The sequence below is a fragment of the Erythrolamprus reginae genome, chromosome 6, assembly GCF_031021105.1.
Source record: "Erythrolamprus reginae isolate rEryReg1 chromosome 6, rEryReg1.hap1, whole genome shotgun sequence".
Classification (NCBI taxonomy): Eukaryota; Metazoa; Chordata; class Lepidosauria; order Squamata; family Dipsadidae; genus Erythrolamprus; species Erythrolamprus reginae.
The window spans coordinates 83,119,838-83,143,294 of NC_091955.1; the positions used below are offsets into that span (position 1 = coordinate 83,119,838).

At 40.3% G+C, this 23,457-nt stretch overlaps 1 protein-coding gene across 7 annotated transcripts in view; it reads left to right on the forward strand.

The window, feature by feature from the left end:
* Positions 1-23,457, forward strand: part of ERC1 (ELKS/RAB6-interacting/CAST family member 1) — a 213,730-nt gene that overhangs the window by 103,920 nt on the left and 86,353 nt on the right. For 4 of the 7 annotated variants that reach the window (XR_011559525.1, XR_011559526.1, XM_070756464.1 and 1 more), the window contains 2 exons: positions 7,134-7,269; positions 10,394-10,525. Coding sequence is in view for 3 of the 7 variants with exons in the window: in XM_070756464.1 (XP_070612565.1) it covers positions 7,134-7,269; positions 10,394-10,525 (268 nt within the window). In the remaining 4 variants the exon portion in view is untranslated. The remainder of the gene's footprint in view (positions 1-7,133; positions 7,270-10,393; positions 10,526-23,457) is intronic. The other 3 variants (XR_011559527.1, XR_011559528.1, XM_070756466.1) reach the window with 1 other exon arrangement.

Consider the following 23,457-nt stretch of genomic DNA (forward strand, 5'->3'; position numbering starts at 1 on the left):
ACAATGCCACTTGGCGGGACCCAGGAGAAGAGCCTTCTCTGTGGCGGCCCCGGCCCTCTGGAACCAACTCCCCCCAGAGATTAGAATTGCCCCTACCCTCCTTGCCTTTCGTAAGCTACTCAAAACCCACCTCTGCCGCCAGGCATGGGGGAATTAAGACCTCTTCTCCCCCTAGGCTGATACAACTGTATGTATGGTATGTTTGTACGTATGTTGGTTTTATACATTAGGGGGTTTTAAGTTAGTTTTTAGTATTGGATTTTTACTGTATATTGTTTATGACTGTTGTTAGCCGCCCCGAGTTTTCGGAGAGGGGCGGCATATAAATCCAATAAATGAAATGAAATGAAATGAGTTCTGTGTTAGCAAATACTTCAAAAGAAAAGGATTTAGGGGTAGTAATTTCTGACAGTCTCAAAATGGGTGAACAGTGCAGTCAGGCAGTAGGGAAAGCAAGTAGGATGCTTGGCTGGATAGCTAGAGGTATAACAATCAGGAAGAGGGAGATTATGATCCCGCTATATAGAATGCTGGTGAGACCACATTTGGAATACTGTGTTCAGTTGTGGAGACCTCACCTACAAAAAGATATTGACAAAATTGAACAGGTCCAAAGACGGGCTACAAGAATGGTGGAAGGTCTTAAGCATAAAACGTATCAGGAAAGACTTAATGAACTCAATCTCTATAGTCTGGAGGACAGAAGGAAAAGGGGGGGACATGATCGAAACATTTAAATATATTAAAGGGTTAAATAAGGTCCAGGAGGGAAGTGTTTTTAATAGAAAAGTGAACACAAGAACAAGGGGACACAATCTGAGGTTAGTTGGGGGAAAGATCAAAAGCAACATGAGAAAATATTATTTTACTGAAAGAGTAGTAGACCCTTGGAACAAACCTCCAGCAGACGTGGTAGATAAATCCACAGTAACTGAATTTAAACATGCCTGGGATAAACATATATCCATCCTAAGATAAAATACAGAAAATAGTATAAGGGCAGACTAGATGGACCATGAGGTCTTTTTCTGCCGTCAGACTTCTATGTTTCTATATGCACAGCAACATATATCTGCTCGTGTTACTAGCATGTCTCCAATTATTCTTATTCTTCTTCAACAGTAGCACCATGCTTGGACAAATATTTCCATTTTTTTTCTTTTATTGATGTGGCTTTCCAACCCATTTCTGTACTACTACTACTACTACTACTACTACTACTATTATTATTATTATTATTATTATTATTATTATTATTATTATTATGTCAATACAACACAGCAAACGAGATCACTATGCTGGATTTTGTATTTCGTCACCAGTCGGGCACTTTCCAAGCACCTAGGACTGCGTGATATAGCGGCGATCAGTAATGCTAAGCCAGCAACCAGCTGTACCACTCCTGCTGGGGTCACTTCCAGGCCATGAGACTTCTCCATCCAATTCTTTAGAACATTGCATCTGAGAACATAAACACCAAGAAATGATGGGAACTGACAGGAATTGTTAGGATTTACTACTGAAGGAGGCACACCATGATCAGAATTACTCAGACTAGTGTAAAACAGTGATTGTGAACCTTTTCTTCCTCGGGTGCCAAAAGAGCGTGCATGTGCACTATCACGCATGCGCGAGTGTCCACACCCATAATTCCAGAATATCTCCGGGACCGTCTTCCGCACGAATCCCAGCGACCAGTTAGGTCCCACAGAGTTGGCCTTCTCCGGGTCCCGTCAACTAAACAATGTCGTTTGGCGGGACCCAGGGGAAGAGCCTTCTCTGTGGCGGCCTCGACCCTCTGGTACCAACTCCCCCAAGATATCAGAGTTGCCCCCACCCCTCCTTGCCTTTCATAAGCTCCTTAAAACCCACCTCTGTCATCAGGCATGGGGGAACTAAGATATTCCCTTCCCCCTAGGCTTATAAAATGTATGCATGGTATGTCTGTATGTATGATGGTTTCTTAAATTGGGGTTTTTTACATTACTTTTAATATTAGATTTGTTCATATTGTCTTTTTACTGTTGTTAGCCGCCCCGAGTCTACGGAGAGGGGTGGCATACAAATCTAATTAATAAATAAAATAAATAAAATAATTCAATGCCTGGGGAGGGCAAAAACAGCTTCCCCGCCCTCTGGAGGCCCTCTGGAGGCTGGAAACAGCCTGTTTCCCAACTTCTGGTGGGCCCAGTAGGCTCGTGTTTCACCTTCCCCAGGCTCCAAAGGCTTCCCTGGAGCCCGGGGAGGATAAAATTGCCTTCCCTCATCTCCCGGGAGGCTCTCTGTAAATCAAAAACGTCCTTCCAGAGCCTCCGCAAGCCAAAAATCAGCTGACCAGCACAACTATGGCTACGTGTGCCACCTGTGGTACCCGTGCCATGGGTTCGCCATCACTGGTGTAAAGTCTCCTGGTATTTCAGAAGCAGTCTAGAGGATTTGCCTCCGACTGTGAAATCTGTTATAGAACCTTTCTGAAACTTGACTCGGATTGTTTCTGGTTCTCTCTGTCCTCCTAGCAAGGTGGTTTCTGTTTGAAACTTGGATTGAGTTTACAGCCTAAAGATAAACCGTATAAATTTTTAATATGATTGTAGCCCAGATAAAAGCTACTTGTGAGGCCAGGATGTCCAGGCATTGTTTTTAAATTCTCCTCCTTTACAAGTGAATGCTTCAGTGCCTCTTTGCATTCTTATATTTAGCTCATCAAAATGATGAATCAATACCACACTACCATAGCAGCATAGATAGAATGTAGAAGAGGTTGAGAGGGTTGGTACTTTTAATATCATTTAATATCATTGGGCTCCAACTACCACCCCGGACAATATTTATTTATTTATTTATTAAATTTGTATGCCGCCCCTCTCCGCAAACTCGGGGCGGCTCACAACAGCAACTGAAAAACAGTGTAAAATACAAATTCAATAATTAGAAAGCTAAAAACCCATAATTTAAAAAGCATACATACATAAACAGTATAGGCCTGGGGAAGATATTTCAGTTCCCCCATGCCTGACGACAGAGGTGGGTCTTAAGGAGTTTGCGAAAGGCAAGGAGGGTGGGGCTGTTCTAATCTCAGGGGGGAGCTGGTTCCAGAGGGTCGGGGCCGCCACAGAGAAGGCTCTTCCCCTGGGACCCGCCAAATGACATTGTTTGGTCGAAGGGACACGGAGAAGGCCAACTCTTTGGGACCTAATATCTTCACATCTCGCTGTTTTAGAAAGGTGCACAACATTCTCAAAGACTCTTCTCATCCTGCTTACAATCTTTTTGGACTGCTGCCTTCTGGCAGAAGATACAGAACAATTAAAACTCAAACCACACGTTTTTCTGAACAGTTTTTATCCCAGGGCTATAATTGCACTTAACAATGTCCTAGGGGGTCACCATCAGTGAACAGCTGGACAATACTACTTGGTCTGTTGTGTGGATGTTGGATGGTTCAGGTGGGAAATTGTGGCGGGTTTATTTATTTTATTTATTTATTCGATTTTTATGCCACCCTTCTCCTTAGACTCAGGGCGGCTTACAACATGTTAGCAATAGCACTTTTTAACAGAACCAGCCTATTGCCCACACAATCTGGGTCCTCATTTTACCCACCTCGGAAAGATGGAAGGCTGAGTCAACCTTGAGCGGGTGATCAGATTTGAACCGCTGACTTACAGATCTACAGTCCGCTTTCAGTGACCTGCAGTACAGCACTCTACCTGCTGCGCCACCCCGGCTCTCTCCAGGGTTGAGCATGTTCTTTCGGATTGTTATGTAGGTTGAGCTTGGCCTTTGGCGTCCTACGAATTTCTTTGCTTGGGTATACTGTGTATATACATACAATGACAATATAGTATTTATTTAGATCAAATTCCTGGACAGAAAGTTCTGGTAGTGGAGACTAACTCTGGTTCAGGTGCTGAACCAGATGGAGAAGGCTTGATGGCATTGCCCAGCCCTCATTTAAAGAATTGCCCTCAGATAAGGTCACAAGCATTTGCTGTCTTGGAAAACTGCCTTTTTAATTTTGGCGGCCAGTGGAGCTAGCCTATTATTCAGTGTACAGTCTATGTCATGCATGAAGGCAAGCTAATTTTGCCTCCTGAGATCTCATGTCTACCACAGACTGTCTCTCTTTCATCTGAGCCAAGGCATTCCACCCACATTACAGACACACATCCTATAGCTTGGAGCAATATTTGCACTCTCTTGATGCCTTCAGAGCACTGGCCTTTTGCTGAATAATTACCAGTTGTGGGAGAGATCAGTTCCTGTTTTGGGGACAAGAGTTATCATTGTAGCAGTTCTTAAAAGAGTTGTAACCACCATAAGGATTTGCTGTGATCTAGAAAATTAGTGGTGTCCAACTCGCATTAAGGGAGATGTTTAGACACAGCTGTGACAACCTTCTGGATTTCCTTCAGTGCAATCTTTGCCAAGATTGTTGAGCATGTACTTGGTCACAATACCCAAGCACTATGGATGTCCAGGAAGATGTGGCATTTGGGAGGAGGATCTGTTCTTCCCATACTTTGTGCTCGCTCACCCATCTCCCAGAAAGTTCACTATTCACCCATTGATGAGAATCAACTAGTGAAAGAATTTGATGGCAGCTAAGAAGATTAGTGAAAAATGTTCCTGAAGCACAAGGAAGATTCATCAAAATTCCTAAGCTTAAGAATGTTCCAAATGGAGTTTTGCACAGCTACCGTGTTTCCCCAAAAATAAGACATTGTCTTAGAAACATAGACTGACGGCAGAAAAAGACCTCATGGTCCATCTAGTCTGCCTTTATACTATTTCCTGTATTTTATCTTACAATGGATATATGTTTATCCCAGGCATGTTTAAATTCAGTTACTGTGGATTTACCAACCACGTCTGCTGGAAGTTTGTTCCAAGGATCTACTACTCTTTCAGTGAAATAATATTTTCTCATGTTGCTTTTGATCTTTACCCCAACTAACTTCAGATTGTGTCCCCTTGTTCTTGTGTTCACTTTCCTATTAAAAACACTTCCCTCCTGAACCTTATTTAACCCTTTAACATATTTAAATGTTTCGATCATGTCCCCCCTTTTCCTTCTGTCCTCCAGACTATAGAGATTGAGTTCATTTCCTGATGCTTAAGACCTTCCACCATTCTTGTAGCCCGTCTTTGGACCCGTTCAATTTGTATTAATTTTTGCTCCAAAAGTTGTGCTACGTCTTATTTTCGGGGGGTGCCTTATATTTCTCAAATAAGGCAAATTCATAGGCAGAAAAGCTGACACCCCCAAAGAAAGTGTACCATACGGTACACTGATTACGGTACAATACCTGTCAGTATGGCACACACAAACGATGGCACTTATATGGTACAACAGTATACTCCCGCTATTGCAGCTTCCAGCCACCAGAGGAACTACAGTCTACGCACTGTAGTGGAGACTGTAATGGCAGTGAGACAGCAGCAGACTGTGTCTGCTGTACTGGACGGTACAAAGCGATGGAAGGGGCCAGCAGGGGACGCCACATTATTACGGTACCGCTATGAACAGCTTTGAATGGTACCGTATGTTTTTCCACCATACCGTATGTAAACTTGACTACGCCTTATTTTCGGGGGGTGCCTTATATCAGCAAATTCTGCAAAACCTCTGACATGCCTTACTTTCGGGGTACGTCTTATTTCCGGGGAAACAGGGTAGAGAGTCCATTTGTGGGAACTCATAAGTGGCTACTCAAGAGAACCATAATATTAATCAGTAACCAATTCTTCTTCAACATGGATCCTCAAACTACAGCCCGAGGGTCGCATGCGGCCTGCCGAAGCTATTAATCCGGCATGCAGGACCACAAGGATCCCCTTTGGCTGACCGCGAGACTTACCTTCGTGACCCCCGCCGGCTGGAACTGAAATATAAAGCCAAAAATTTTGGCCTGCAGAGATGAAAAATGGGGCACACAGATTCCCCAGAAGGCCAACAAATGGGCAAAAACTGCCTGTTTTTCACCTCTCCCACCTCCAGAAGATAGATAAAGAGAGAGAGAGGGAGAGAAAGAAAGAAAGAGGGAGAGATAGAGAAAGATAAAAGAGGGAGAGACAAGGAGAGAGAGAAATAAAGATTCAAGGAGCCTGAGAATTGCTGCAAAACTGAGTTTTCTGAAATGGACCACTAGACTCCTAAACAAATGAAAAAATGATCTAGTCAAAAAAAAAAACCTATCAACCAAAAGAGCAACATGCAACCATAAGTAAATAAAATACCCCCAGGAGCAAAGCAAAATAATCTGGCTTGGATTCTTGAATAGGAATTAATTGTATAATGTGTTACATACACATGCACGTAGATTTCAGGAGTGGTCTGTATGTGTTCATTGGAATTATGATCTGGACAGCTACTGTTGAGTCAAAGTCTATAAAAGATGAATTTCCATCCTTCATAGAATTGCAAACAATTGCAAAATTTACATTTCAGGGACCAGCATTTATATGTTCAAATGGGAATAAAAATAAGCAAATTGTTTTCAGTTATAGGTCAAATCCCACATATGTAATTTATAATTTATTTATTGGATTTATATTTTATTTATTTATTTATTTATTGGATTTATATGCCGCCCCTCTCCGAAGACTCGGGGCGGCTAACAGCAATCATAAAACAGCGTACAATAATAATCCAATATTAAAAACGATTAAAAACCCATTAATATAAAAAACCAAACATACATACAGACATACCATACATGAAATTGTAAAGGCCTAGGGGGAAAGAGCATCTCAATTCCCCCATGCCTGGCGGCAGAGATGGGTTTTAAGTAGCTTACGAAAGGCAAGGAGGGTGGGGGCAACTCTAATCTCTGGGGGGAGTTGGTTCCAGAGGCCCGGGGCCGCCACAGAGAAGGCTCTTCCCCTGGGTCCCGCCAAGCGGCATTGTTTAGTTGACGGGACCCAGAGACTAATTAGAGTAGTAAAAATTATTAGACTTAGTTACTTCTAGAAAGGAGATAACAGAAAGAACTGTTAGTTATTTCTAAAACTGGAGAATCGGGTATTATTTAAGTTATCTGTGTTGAGTGAACATTTTCTTTACAGCACTTGCTATTTTCAAATATATGTGGGTTGCGCACGTGTTTGAATATTTGATTTCCTATTTGTAGGCAAATTAAAGATCAGAATAAGAAGGTAGCAAATTTAAAGCATAAAGAACAGGTGGAGAAGAAAAAGAGCGCACAAATGTTGGAAGAAGCAAGAAGGCGGGAAGACAATCTCAATGACAGTTCCCAGCAGTTACAGGTAACATCATATCATATATATATATATATGTAATGCATGAATTAAACTGCTTTGCTTTGCTTTAAAACTTACTCTGAATAAAGGATTGCTTTATATTTAAAGATGCAAGTTTGCCCTCATAAAATTCTAAACTTCTGAAAACAATAAGTCATTTGGCTGTAACATTTAATCTCTATTTCTCTTTCTCTCTCTCTCCCTCTCTCCCTCCCTCATACATACACATGGATTATTCTGTACAGTAGTCAGTTTTTAATTCAGTCAATAACCAGCCTAAAACAAAAGCATTCAAACAAGAGTTAAAAATACAAAGCGTTTCAGGTGGCTTCTTTGATAAAAGAGTAAAATATTGTGACAAAAAGTAATTTAAACAAAACTGTGATTCTAAAATAGTAGAAATAGTAGCAACACTAAAATACTAAATCTAAAACTATTGCATCTGATCAAAAGAGAAGCATACATTTCCTTGGCACAATGAAGTATTTTTTTACATATATCTTCTGAAACAGCTAACAGTAAAACATTGAGCTGAGCTAATGTTAGAGCCCTTCTCGGTTTGGAAATGGAGATAAGATTTAAAAATCTGGCAAAACAAAACAAATTTCCTGCTGAGTTATTGAGAGATACACAAACTTCAATAAATATTATCAGACTTACAGTATCTTTCTAAGCATCCTGATACTCCTTCATTTTACATTTATTCAGTATATATTTCCTCCCATTCGTCAGAATAATTACAGGTGCTATAGATGAGTTTCTGTATAATAGATGTTGTGTTCTAATGAAATCTATGTGTGTATCTAACAGTTCCATGGCAAAAATGTAGATCTGATTACTACTCCAGCAGTAATAGTTTACAGTAGCTCAAAATAGGTTGTCCTATATCTAGGCTTACTGACTGGCTCACACCAAATTCAGTAAGATTATAGGCAAAAAGCCCAAACCTTTCGCCAGAAACCTACCTAAGGGATTAATATATAACCTAGCATATGATTGATTCTTAGGTGATGATTTATTGGTAGCTAATTGTATTGTGATAACAACAGTTGTCACTTTCATTTCATTAATTTTTCCAGAGGATTTATTGAATAGTAGTGTAGGTGTTTTTGTGCGTATATTTCTAAATGTGTAATATACAGAATTGATTTAAACATCAAATTAAATGTTTATCTGATTATATTATAATATTAAGGGCCGCCAATTTTATGTGAGACAGAATTATCAATGTTCTATATATTTCACATTTTTGAAAGTGGAAATTAACCGGATTAATTTTAATTTACTGGATTAATTTTACGTACAAAAATAGTTGCTTCTTGACACCAATGCAGAGTACATGGAAATCTGCTACATAGCTTTGCTTTTTTTATTCCTCATGTTTCTACGTAATTATTCAGATGTATTGTACTTGGAGAAACAATTCTTTGCAGAATTGAAGATAACTAAAGATACTGAATGTGATAGTCTAAGGTAGACAACCTAATGAGTATTTTTCCTGTCTATGTAGTCAGAACAAACAGCATGCTATAATTTTCTAGGACTGTCTTTTACAGACTGAGTATAATTCTATGGCTTTTAGGAGCGTTACAAGAATGTAGTCAACAAAGCTGCAGAAGACATAAAAGAAATAGCATTCTTGACGCCGTACTAGTTACTCTATGAAGGTCATTCAATTGATCATCTTTGTTGATGCTCTGATATGAACACTTTTTAGCTCTTAGAACCATGTCGCATTCTGCTCTTCTCTTTCCTAATACACATCCATTAACAGTAACTAGGAAATGAACAAATCTTTCTACTTCGGTTTTACATTTTCACTGCATTCTACTTTCTTACTAGTTTCCCATTTTAAAAAAAGGACCAAATTATTATATATAGGAATGCATTTCTTCTAATGTTTGGATTTTTTTTAATATTCAATTTTGTCATAATATGTACATTTTTGTCCGATAGTTTCTCAAAGGTAATAACTAACATTTTTTATTATTTGCTGTTAATAGAAATTAAGAAACTGGTACCAGGCTTTAGTTTGCAAAATGATCAGGAATTCAGATTTGACATCCCATCATTTTCAATTCCCTTTTAATGAAAATCAAGGCTTTTCTGCTCCACTCTTTTCCCTGCAATGTTTTCCTATCTTAATACTGTGTTTTGAACATGCATATTTCACACAACTAACATCCTCACTCTTATGGACATACTGTAGGTATCTTTCATTCAGAAAAGTCTAGCGGGCCCTAATTTAAATACCATTCATGGTAATTACAATGCTCTGTAGGATTCTACAGTTAGGGAATTATTCTGTCATTCACTTGGCAGAATCCATAAGCCTTGGTAGATGATCATTTTATCATAACAGGAAATCAATCAAATCTTTTAATACAATCATAGACCAGCGTAAGGAAGGTATAACAGCTAGGAAAAAGCAACTGTTTACAAGTTCAGAAACAGAAAACGATCCAACATTTGCTATAATGCATTTCAAGTTTTCAAATTTGATTAATCATCTCTAGTTGGTTTAATGCATGAATATTTAACGTAGCATTTTAATCTGTAAACACGTGTTTTAAACATAATGTTGGTGAGAACATTATGTTCTTAGTCATATAGAACAGGATTTTTCAAATACAACTTATCTTATATCTTTGTCTTCAATTTTTAACCTTTTGAAGCGGATCAATTATCTTTACATGAAAGGGGTTGAGAAATCTCAGTATTGTGGGTATTTTTTAAAGACAGTTTTTCTTAAGCCATTTACATCTCATGCTTCTTCTGGTTTCTTACTTTTGAGCTGTCTGATTGAGGAAAGGTTAATGCTTGCTATACCTTTACATCTTCTGCCTACTAACCTGAATTGCATGTGAAGACGTGCTTTTGCACAAAAATCTACCCATCAGTCTCTAGCTGTCTTAACACTAATTGCACTGCTATTGCTCATCTCAGTTTGCTTACTTTGGTCTTGGCTATGGATTTACTCCAGCTCTTCCTTCACCTTACATCTGTGATTTTCTTCTGTATGAAAACTTAACTTTGTGGAATTTCCATTTTTGGAAACTCCCTTGTGGATGACCTAGCACTTGACATGTGCTCTAGAAGCTACTTCATCTGGTGTCCTATCATTTTCCAGGATAGTTTGCATAAGAAGGATGATCGAATTGAGGAACTAGAAGAAGCACTGAGAGAGAGTGTACAAATAACTGCAGAACGGGAAGTGATATTAGCTCAAGAAGAATCAGCCAGGACAGAAGCTGAAAAACAGGTTTGCTATGGTCAACTGGTATTGATATTTCAGGTTAACATGGGTAACACAAGTAAAGGAAATACAGTGATACCTCGTCTTACAAACGCCTCGTCATACAACTTTTCGAGATACAAACCCGGGGTTTAAGATTTTTTTTGCCTCTTCTTACAAACTATTTTCACCTTACAAACCCACCGCTGCCACTGGGATGCCCCGCCTCCGGACTTCTGTTGCCAGCGAAGCACCCGTTTTTTCACTGCTGTGATTCCTCCTCCGGACTTCCATGTTTTTGTGATGCTGCAGGGGAATCCCAACAGGAGAATCCCAGCAGCGCAAAAACGGGTGCTTTGCTGGCAACGGAAGTCCAGAGTTGGGGTTTCCCAGTGAAGGGTGCATCAGTGAAATCACAGCATCGCAAAAACACCAAAGTCCTCAAAACCCCACCTCCGGATCTCTGTGTTTTTGCGATGCTGCGATCAGGGGAATCCCAGCAGCGCAAAAACGGGCGCTTCGGCTGGCAAAAGGGGTGAATTTTGAGCTTGCATGCATTAATCGCTTTTCCATTGATTCCTATGGGAAACATTGTTTCATCTTACAAACTTTTCACCTTAAGAACCTCATCCCAGAACCAATTAAGTTAGTAAGACAAGGTATCACTGTATATTAAATAATGTGATGTATAATTATTTTTTCCCCATATATAAATCTTAGGCCTGAAAACAAGCCTTCTCAGTAATGTTATCCAATTTCACTACGTAAGAAGCATTCAGAATCAACTTTGTTTTAAAAATGTGTTAATAAATTACTCTTGAGCATTGTTAGACTGCCACTTTTATAAATGGCTAATGGCATGGTCTCAAAATATTTAAAAGCTTCCAAATTGACGACTCCTGAACTAAACCACATAAATAATATTCAAGACAGTAAGGTAGAGAGAATGAACCAAATAAATAAAGTGGAAAAATATGACAGGTACAGCTAGTATGACAAATAAACCAGGGGGTGAGGGGAGAAAGGAAGGAAGTTGTAGAATTGGTAGTGTACCATACGTTCTGTGTTAGCAAAAACTTCAGAAGAGAAGGATTTAGGGGTAGTGATTTCTGACAATCTCAAAATGGGTGAGCAGTGTGGTCGGGCGGTAAGGAAAAGCAAGTAGGATGCTTGGCTGCATAGCTACAGGTATAACAAGCAGGAAGAGGGAGATTGTGATCCCCTTATATAGAGCGCTGGTGAGACCACATTTGGAATACTGTGTTCAGTTCTGGAGACCTCACCTACAAAAAGATATTGACAAAATTGAATGGGTCCAAAGACGGGCTATAAGAATGGTGGAAGGTCTTAAGCATAAAACGTATCAGGAAAGACTTAATGAACTCAATCTGTATAGTCTGGAGGACAGAAGGAAAAGGGGGGACATGATCAAAACATTTAAATATGTTAAAGGGTTAAATAAGGTTCAGGAGGGAAGTGTTTCTAATAGGAAAGTGAACACAAGAACAAGGGGACACAGTCTGAAGTTAGTTGGGGGAAAGATCAAAAGCAACGTGAGAAAATATTATTTCACTGAAATAGTAGTAGATCCTTGGAACAAACTTCCAGCAGACGTGGTAGATAAATCCACAGTAACTGAATTTAAACATGCCTGGGATAAACATACTGTATATCCATTGTAAGATAAAATACAGGAAATAGTATAAGGGCAGACTAGATGGATCATGAGATCTTTTTCTGCCGTCAGTCTTCTATGTTTCTAGAGGACTAGGCCATTGTTTCAAAAAGTTAGAATCCGTTTGGTGCAGTAAAAACTGAAACCACAGTACAGTAGATCCAAAAACACAGTAGATCTTAAAAATTGTTATGAGGTCAGATCCCTTTCATAAATACGTTGTTTGATTTTCCCCCCCAAAAAACTATAGCTCTCAGCTATGAAAATAAATCTCACAAAGAGCATTTTCCCACATATAAATAGAATATTGTATTCGAAGAAGAAATGGGGGGGGGGGGGATTTGCTTTAATCTTGACCCCACCCCACCCCACCTCTGAAATGAAACTGTAATTCAAAGAGGATGAGGTCAGCAACTTCCCTAGCAAGCAGCTGTGTTTTGGGCCAGCTGCAGTTTTCAGGTCATCTTTGAAAGTAGCCCCATTGGGTATCTCTTTGTGTTGCCAAAGGTTTGGCTCGCTATGACATTCACCTGCTGCTCCAGAAGGAGTCATAAGTCCATGAAATACCCTGGATCACCCACTGACTCTTTTGGGGGAAGTTCAACCCCATCAAGAACTATTGATGCAATTTCCCCGGAATTAGAGTGTTTCTGTAAGCTGTTTTATTTCACCTAGTCACAGTTTCCAAGCATTGGTCAGGAGTTCCTACTCATTGATTCTTTGACCTAGAGCAGTGATGGCAAACCTTTTTTTCCTTGGGTGCCGAAAGCGCACGTGAGCACGCTATTGCGCGCATGTGAGTGCCCACACCCATAATTCAATCTTCCCCATGGGCCCCATCTCCATGCGCATAGGGGAGCCTGGGGAGGGTAAAAATGGCCTCCCCCAATCCCTGGATGCCCTCCAGAGGCTGAAAACACCCTCCCAGCGCCTCCACATGAGCCAAAAATCAGCTGGCTAGAGCGCACACGTGTACTGCAGCTGAGTTAGGTCAACGGCCTTCATGCCAGCAGACATGGCTCCGCGTGCCACCTGTGGCCCGTGTATCATAGGTTCGCCATCACAGGCCTAGAGGCATGATATAAAGTTGGGGATCCTTGGCATATTGAGGTTCCTGAAACATACTAATGTTAACGAAGGTGACTTCTCCCAATAATTTCCTGTAGTTGTTAAGTAAGTTAGAAGAGAATTTATTTATTTATTAGATTTTAGATGAATAGCTGAAATAAGGAGTTGGTTTGATATTTGTTTGTTTGTTTGATTGATTGATTGTTTGATTGATTGATTGATTTGTATGCCGCCCCTCTCCATAGACTCTGGGCGGCTAACAACAATGATAAAAACAGCATGTAACAATCCAATTAATAAAACAACTAAAAACCCTTATTATAAACCAAACATACCTTTCCTGATAATACTAATCAGATAAGTTTTTCGAGAAGGAATGAAACCTTTTCAAAATTTCCAGTCCCCAACCTGTAGAAACAATTCAGAACAATACTATGGGCATTTGTATTGAATGTGCAACATGAAATAGGCATGAATTGGTGGTGTACCATAATGTTCATAATGCCGAAAGGATGCACACGAGCACTATCATGCATGCACAAGTGCCCGTACCCATAATTCAATGCCTGGGAAGGGCAAAAACAGCTCCCTCCCACACCCCGGAAGCCCTCTGGAGGCTGGAAATGGCCTGTTTCCCAACTTCTGCTGGGCCCAGTAGGCTCATGTTTTGCCCTCCCCAGTCTCCAAAGGCTTCCCTGGAGCCGGGGAAGGATAAAAACGTCCTTCCCCCATCCCCCCCGACGCTCTCTGGAAGCCAAAAACGCCCTCCCAGAGCCTCTGTGTGAGCCAAAAATCAGCTGGCCAGCACACACATGCACACTGGAGATGAGCTAGGGCTAGGGCAAAAGTTTGCGTGCCAGCAGATATGTCTCCGCATGCCATAGGTTCTCCATCACTGGTATAGATGCATCTGTGCATGTATACAACACACATGAATGCAGCTACCGTGTTTCCCCAAAAATAAGACAGCCTCTTATATTAATTTTTGCTCCCAAAGATGTGCTGCGTCTTACTTTCAGGGGATGTCTTATTTTTCCCCCAATTAATTGTATCCTGTATCCTGCTGCAGCAAAAATGCATCCAAACACGCAGCCGCATGTTGGATGCGTATTGGATGTGTTTTAAAACTAATTGATGCAGCGTTTGGGGATGCAATTTATGGACAGCAGTGTTATATATGTTCGGTTCAGGAATGTTGCGAAACGAAAGGTCTCCTATGTCTTACTTTCAGGGGATGCCTTATATTAGGCAATTCTATGAAACCTCTCCTATGTCTTACTTTCGGAGGTGACTTATTTTTGGGGAAACAGGGTAGGTCTTTTCCCACCAAGGTGGTATCCATTTATCTATTCCTACTCACAATACTCTGTGTGTGTATGTCTCTCTCTCTCTGTATACATACATACATACATACATACATACATACATACATACATACATAATTGTCATTCTGAAGGCCTCTAATAGCTTAGAAATAATTAATGAGCAATTTCCATAAGTGATTAGAAAGTGAAGCTTGGGAACTTAGTGTCTTTTAAAAGCTAATCCCACCCTTTCTCAGTGGTCAACCCTACAGAAACCTTTGTCCCACAAAGTCTTCAGCTGTCCAGAGCACATGAGGGTGAACACGTGTGAGTGAGCATATTGTCTTCTTACCTAGAGAAGTTCCAAGAAACGGATCTTCTCACTGGTTCCTTGGTTTCTGCTGCAGTCATTGGTCCTGCTTTCGTGGAGCTGTCTTTAGTTTGTCATACCTTTCCCAGAAACCCCTGAAAAACATTTTCTTTAAACATGATTATTTGTCATCAGTACCTTATTTGTTTTTTTCTTTTTCTTTCATTTTTTTAAACATGATAATTTTTGCCATAGGGGACTAGAAAAGACACACAAAACAATATTTCTGAATGATGTGCCTTCAGTTTTAGGAGTCTTTCCTATACAGTAGTCCCTCACCTATCGCTGGTGTTACGTTCCAGATCTGGCCGCGATAGGTGAAATCCGCGATGGGGAATTTATCGACTGATAGTACTTATTTAAGTATTTATATTGTAATTGTTTGGCAAGTTTTCATTGTTTTAAGTGTTTATAAACCCTTCCCACACAGTATTTATTTTAGATACAGTATTTAAATACAGTATTTACAATTTTAGATTTTTTTTTTTAAAAAAACCCTGCCGATCGAGTTCGGCGGGCTGTTTAAATCTGCCGATCGGCTTCCTCAGAAACCCGCGATGAAGGGAAGCCGCAGTAGGTGAAGCGTGGTATAGCGAGGGACTACTGTATATATAGGCTTCAGATGTGAGAACCCATGTTCTTCGCTTTTCTGGAAAAATGGAGACCTTGTCCGCCAAAGACTTTAGCAAACCTATAACTCTTCAGCGTTCTCTTTTCCATGCTAAAAAGCTCTTGACAGCACATTCAAATTGATATGGCTGACAATACAACAGGAATAACATAAACAACTACAATATTTTTCATGAGTTTTGAATCAAAGTCTAGTTTTTATATTTAAGATTCTTTCAACAACTTTAGTTTGAATAAGCCATAGTGTAAAATTAGCTTTTTTTAAAAAATGATCTTCAAACTTATCTTCACTATTTCATTCTTCAGTGTTTAAATCCTGTTGACCTTTTTGTCACATTTCTAAGTTTTGTTCATTGATTTTTTTTAAATGATCTTCCGATATAACTCTGTCCCAAATTTTATCTAACCAAAGTATTCCAATAGTTTAATCTATGACATATGTTCCCTCTGTCTACAGTGTACTATAACATTGAGTAAACTCAAATAGTGTTATCAAATTATCATCAATATGTAAATTAATCATCTAATGCAAAAGAGGAATCTACTGGCTCAGACATGGGTGAAATCTCTGGAGAATTTTCCTGTTCTTTACACAGTAAAGAGCAGGAAGTGAACAGAGACGTCTAGAGCAGGGGTCTCCAACCTTGGCAACTTTATGACTTCTGGACTTCAATTCTCAGAATTCCGCAGCCAGCACAATTCTAGGAATTGCAGTCCACAAGTCCTAAAGTTGCCAAGGTTGGAGACCCCTGGCCTAGAGCTTTCTTCCTCTTCTTCTTCTTCTTCTTCTTCTTCTTCTTCTTCTTCTTCTTCTTCTTCTTCTTCTTCTTCTTCTTCCACTTCCTCCTCCTCCTCTTCTTCTTCTTCCTCCTCCTCTTCCACTTCTTCTTCTTCTTCCTCCTCCTCCTCCTCCTCCTCCTCCTCCTCCTCCTCCTCCTCCTCCTCCTCCTCCTCTTCTTCTTCTTCTTCTTCTTCTTCTTCTTCTTCTTCTTCTTCTTCTTCAACATATTCCAACAAATTAGGCAGGCAGGCAGTTGTACTAGAATTAGTTTTTGGGATGTGTTCTGCTGTTTTTTGGGGTGTTCTTGGTGTTTTAGGCTGTTGGTTTTTTTATTGACATTATTAAATTGATTTAGTTCTCTAAATCAAGTTTTACTCTGAAGGACTTGGGCAAATTAAGAATGGAAAATCTTTTGAAGCTCTACAATAGCCTTTTAGTTTACCAACAAAACCCATAAATCCAGTTATCAGCTTCATATCAAGTTTCTGACTTTGCATAGAGGAATTATTTTTATTTAAGTAAACGTTTCAACGTTACGAGTTAAATCAAGCAGCTGTTTTAGTTAAACAGACAGTTTTATTTAAGTAGAGGCCCAGATGCAGGGAGGGTTATATTTGGTGCCAGTTTATTGTCTTTTTCAGGTTTTTTTTATCCCTTCTTTTTTCCATTGCTTAACAAGCCACAACTGCTATTTCTTCTCTTCGAATCTGGAAAGGTAGATAGATTTGAAGAATGGTTTCTTTTTTTTTCTCCAGTGCGGAAATTTTTTTAGGGTTGTTGTTTTTTCCAGGATTCGGGCCATAGCTTTGCCGCCATATTATTTGGAACAGCAATCTTCAAACTTGGCAACTTTAAGACTTGTGGACTTCAACTCACAGAATTCTCTATGCTGGCTGGAGAATGCTGGGAGTTGAAGTCCACAAGTCTTAAAGTTGACAAGTTTGAGGACCCCTGATTTGGAAGATCACATTGAGTTCATACTTTCTGCATGCGGAGAATCAGATGCTCTCTTGGTGAACTCTTTGAGGTAGTTCAGAAAAGAAAGCAAAACCATGAATACTACTAATACTACCTTTTGTTGTGGTTAGCTCTGGCCCAGCTCCTGCCCCAAGGACTGTGGATGTGTGGGAGGCATCCACATGCTGCAGGCCTGTTTTGCCCCCGGTGGAATCTGCTGATGAAGGCTCCTCTGACCAAGAAGACATGAGTGACAGGGAAGAGGAGAGTGTGGCAGACAGCTCAGAAGGAGATTAATTATCTAGTTCCTCCTTGGATTCAGAACAAGAGTTAATGATACAGCCACGCATGCGGAGAGCGATGCATAGGCAGCAACAACTGAAAGATTATTATCAAAGAAAATGAGGCCACCTGTGGCTGGGTGGGGCTGTGGTAATTAGTGAGGCTGCTTTAAATAGCAGCCTGTGGGTTTGGCCATTGAGGAGGATTATCTGATCGTTGTGTTTCGTGCCTGCTTTGCTGCGTTTGACCTTTTGTGTGATGATTTTCCCCCACTTTGAAACTAAACCAGAGCAAAGTGTGTTTCACTTTGTGAAAGAAGAAGGACTGTGAATTGCCTCACAGCTGCAAGCTAAGTATCACAGAACTGATAAGGGACTTTTACCAATTACCAGTTTGTTTGGAGACGAGTGCTCTCTGCTATACAAAAAGAGGGCTTGGTTTAAGTGAATTTTCATTATAAAGAACATTGTTTTGAATTTTCCAACGTGTGTGTGTCTGAAATTTGTACCTGTGAATTTTTGGGAGGAGTCTACCAGAGAGCCTGACAGAACACCTTTATTGTAATATTACTATAATATACCGTATTTTTGGAGTATAAGACTCACCTTTTTCCCCTCTAAAAGAGGCTGAAAATTTGGGTGCGTCTTATACTCTGAATGTAGCTTTTCGAAACTTTTTTCCCACCCTAACTAAGTGCTAACAGAGGTGCTAACAGTGAGTGATCTTCCAGGCTTGCTAGCTAAGCAGTCTTCCCTTTGCCTGCTTTTTTCATTGCTGCTCCCTCCGACAATCTGCTGAGCCTTTTTTCAGCCCTAACAAAGTGTGTGCTAACAGTGAAGCCATCTTCTGTCCTTTGCTAGCAAGCGAAATTCTGCCTTTTTTTCACCCATAACGAGGTGTAAACAAGTGAAGCGATCTTCCCTTTGCCTGCTTTTCTCATTGTTTCTCTCTCTGAAGAGAAAGAGAAGTTAAGTGTTTTAGAAACTGTTTTTTTTATCCCCACCTAGGGGATAAAAAGCAAGCACCTGCACTCAAAACCAGCAAACTAATGTGCTGTAGATGACCATATTAAGGACTAGCCAGATAAATACCTGGTAGGCAGATTTCTCTCCCCCCCCCCCCCAAATTTTCTCAGCCAGCACAATTCTGGGAATTGCAGTCCACCAGTCCTAAAGTTGCCAAGGTTAGAGGCCCCTGGTCTAGAGCTTTCTTCCTCCTCCTCCTCCGCCTCCTCCTCCTCTTCTTCCTCTTCTTCCTCTTCTTCCTCTTCTTCTTCTTCTTCTACATATTCCAACAAACTTTCGTCCCCTAAAACTAAGGTGCGTCTTTTACTCCGAAAAATACAGCAATCTTGGAAGTCTGAAAGCACTTCCCTGTCTTTCCTTTCCTTATCAGAGAACTAGGGAAGGTCTCTTCTGAGATGCTTTCTTCACCACCATTCCTTCTATAAGCTGAGCTATCTCTTGTCATACTTGGCTGCGGCTCTTCTTCCTGTCTCCCAAGCCCATTATAGCATGTCTCTTCTTAAATAAAACTGTAAGAAGTTAGGAAATGTATCTGTTGAGGTTGCAGTACATATCACATTTAGTCTGTAAGCCCCAAAGATTAGTTTCAGTAGCCAAGTCAAACAATCTGTTTCCAAACAATGAAATGTACATTGAAAATGAGGATCATCTTCCACTCTCAAAAATATTTTCATAATAAAAAGCTTTCTTCAACTTCTCCAGATATTTGTACATTAGATTAGCATGTTTGTTTGTTTTTCATAGGAGTCCTAAAATGTTGGATATTTATGTACATTCTACCTAAGAATGCCTCTACTTACAAACTTTTTTACATGTTCAAGATGTTCAAGACTTTTTTGCCTCTTCTCAAGAACCATTTTCCACTTACAAACCCGAGCCTCTGAAACTGTAACCGGAAAAAGTAGGAGAAGCCTCCGTGGGGCCTCTCTAGGAATCTCCTGGGAGGAAACAGGGCCGGAAAAGGCAGGGAGAAGCCTCCGTGGGGCCTCTCTAGGAATCTCCTGGGAGGAAACAGGGCCTCCACTTTCCCTGCGGTTTCCCCAGTCACACACATTATTTGCTTTTACATTGATTCCTAAGGGAAAAATTGCTTCTCATAGATTTTTCTACTTAAAAACCTGGTCACGGAACGAATTAAGTTCGTAAGTAGAGGTACCACTCTATTTATTTTATTTTATTTATTACATTTGTATGCCGCCCCGCATTGTTAGTTCTGTCCATGTGACTTCTACTGCATATCTGGAAGCTGGTAATGGTTGACCTTAAAACGCATAACTGGCATTACTGACGAAACACATAACTGATATAGCTATAAGTCAAAGTCAAATAAAAATTACAACTTAAACATGTAACAGTATATTTTATGTAGATCTGAAGGAATACAATTTGATTAAACCATGTTTCAGAATATTCTCAAGTTCTGTGTCTTTAGTAGTCCATTTCTATTAAAAAGAGTTTCAACACTTGGATCTTAAATCAAGAAGCATGAATTTTTAAATATATCCAGACTCACTTATTACTCTGAAGGAATTGTATTAGATGTTATATAATATTAAGCATATGGAAGAGAGTGTTTTGGAGTTTCTTTGTCAGTTGTGCTAAAAGTATCTCATTTCTACATTGCTTCCACGAAGTGTTGGTAACTTGGTGCCTTATAAATTAATGTATTTTGCAGGGTCTGTTGAATGCCCCGGTATCTGTGGTTTTCCTTTTTAAACTAATGCATAAACATCTACTACTTCTGCTGTTAAATGCTTTATCATCTGAGAGATAATATTTCAATATGCTCTGCTTCTTATTGTTGAATAATTGCCATAATCTCAAATTGAGGCTTGTCTACTACTGGTATATGTTAAAGTTTGGGTGATGGCCAGAAGAGAAAACAAGTACTTAGCATTGGGTTTTGAGGTTTGTAAATCTTAGTCACTCATAGAACTGTTAGCAATTTTATAGGAAAATATGTTCACCAATCATTTTAAAGAAGAGAGAGTTGACTTGGCTGAATTGCATTTTTAGTTCTAATATGATTACAATTCCATTCTGAATGGCTCAAAGTTGACTCGGTCTTTCCTCCTTCCAAATTGGGTAAAATGAGAATCCATATTGTTGGGGGTAATATGCTGACTCTATAAACCGCTTAGATTATGAAGTGGCATACAATGAGGGTGCTGCTAAGTCCCTGAGTGGAACGATGTCTTCAAAGGGACTTAGAGCAACCCCAGACACGTGGGGTCACTCACGAACGCGAATCCTAGAAAGAAAACTTGGACACATTTCTCTCCGGGTGAAATGACACAGTATTGAGCCGTGCACCTCCTTTTATTGGGGGGCATATGCAAATGGGATAGATTATACGTACATGTCAAGTGATATACAAACATCCAATAACGTAACTCTAAGATATGACACAACTTCCGAGTCCTTCCCATCTCTATATGGCACGTAACTAGTTTCTACTAAGCAAATGTCTCTCATGGGCCAATTTCCTGGGACCTTTTGTTGTTAATATGGCTATCTCCTGTTTACCACAAAGCAAGGTCTTTTTATCGCAGTCTTCGTCCTGTTTACCCCAGGGAATGTAAATGGTGTCTTTTGATCACACAGTTCTTTTCCTGTTGACACATTCTTGTTATTCGAGGAGAGTCACTGAATCGTTTTATGGCCAGTCACTTCCTAAGCAGATTTTACCAGAAATCATCACCTCGTCACCTCGAGGTTTGACTACTGTAACGCTCTCTACATGGGGCTACCTTTGAAAAGTGTTCGGAAACTTCAGATCGTGCAGAATGCAGCTGCGAGAGCAGTCATGGGCTTACCTAGGTATGCCTATGTTTCACCATCACTCCGTAGTCTGCATTGGCTGCCGATCAATTTCCGGTCACAATTCAAAGTGTTGGTTATGACCTTTAAAGCCCTTCATGGCATCGGACCAGAATATCTCCGAGACCGCCTCCTGCCGCACGAATCCCAGCGACCGATTAGGTCCCACAGAGTGGGCCTTCTCCGGGTCCCGTCAACTAAACAATGTCGGTTGGTGGGTCCCAGGGGAAGAGCCTTCTCTGTGGCGGCACCGGCTCTCTGGAACCAACTCCCCCCCGGAGATTAGAACTGCCCCTACTCTTCCTGCCTTCCGTAAACTCCTTAAGACCCACCTTTGCCGTCAGGCATGGGGAAATTAAACATCGCACGTTTAATTTATACATGGTATGCTTGTGTGTGTGTCTGTTAGTATATGGTTTTTTTAAAATCTTTAAATATTTTAATTAATTGGATTATTATGATTGTTTCACTTGTTGTGAGCCGCCCCGAGTCTTCGGAGAGGGGCGGCATACAAATCCAAATAATAAATAATAATAAATAAATAAATGCAGACTCACTTTGTGACCTACGTGCAGTCCTGTTCCTGGCTAATGGAATCGGAGTGTATAAGGCATTTGTTGTTAGAAGTCCAGATATCAAATCCTATCCTAACATTATGCTATGGCAGCTACAATACAGGTCTATTGCTATATTTTGACCGGGAGGGTTGTGCTTAGAATATAGTCATAGAGCAAGAAATATTCAACTAAATTTGTTGCTATGTGAGCCAATCTCTGGAAGGTGGAGCTCATACTTTCTTTCTCTGATACTGACCCTCAAATCTATTTAGAAAGAAATCCCTCTAGAACAAATTTGCAGGACTTCAGGAAGCCAGAAGGGGCAGGATTTAAATCAACCATGTTATGGTTATATGTTCTATGGCTTAGGTCTTCAAGCATGGTTGGCTGGAGAATTCTGGAAGTTGAAGTCCACAAGTCTTAAAATTGCCAAATCTGGGGACCCCTGTTGTATGGTTTGAGCGTTTTACTGGTATTGTAAGCCACCCATAGCTGTGTTTTAAAAGGAGTGGCATACAAATCTTTTAAACGAACAAATTATTTATTTATTTATTTTATTTATTCATTTGTCCAATACACAAATACATAGGAAGAAAATAGACATGTGGTAATATATATAAGGGTAAAAGTGAACTTAGAGGAGAGGATATATGAAAGGAAGAGAATATATATGATAGGTGAAAGAAAGGAAAGACAATTGGACAGGGGACGAAAGGCACACCAGTGCACTTATGTACGCCCCTTACTGGCCTCTTAGGAACCTGGAGAGGTCAATCGTGGAGAGTCTAAGGGAGAAATGTTGGGGGTTAGGGGTTGACACAATTGAGTCTGGTAATGAGTTCCACGCTTCGATAACTCGATTGTTGAAATCATATTTTTTACAGTCAAGTTTGGAGCGAATGAGTGTATCAAGAATGAGTGAATTAGCATGCATTCCTCTAATGACATGATATTCTTACAACTAGCAATATAATTTGGCAATGCAGATCAAATTGACTTACCTTTTCTATCCACTTGTGATAATCTTGTGAGGTTTTTCATGAACCTGAGAAGGTTTTCCTTTTTCTTTCATTTTCCAGGAAAGTGAGGGCATAGACAAACAAATCTGATTGAGAGCTGTTGCTTGATTGTGCTTCAATATTGATTCTCATTCCATCCCATATTTGCCTTTCCCAATAGGACAGGGGTGTCAAAATCAAGGCCTGGGGGACTGGATTCAGACCGCAAATTGCTTAGATCTGGCCCATGTGACCACCTTGGAAACGGCAAAGGACAGGCCTGCAGTGCCTTTGCCAGCAAAAATTCCATTTCTGGAGCTCCATTTTCACTGGCAGAGGGTTGCAGGAGCCCATCACAGCCAAAAATGGAGCTCACGAGGGCCCTTCTAAGCTCCATTTTGGCTGCCAGAGGTTGCAGGAAGCCGTCACAGCAAAAAACAGAGCTCGGGAGCCTATTTTTGCTGATAGAGCCTTCAGGCCGCCACGGGCATC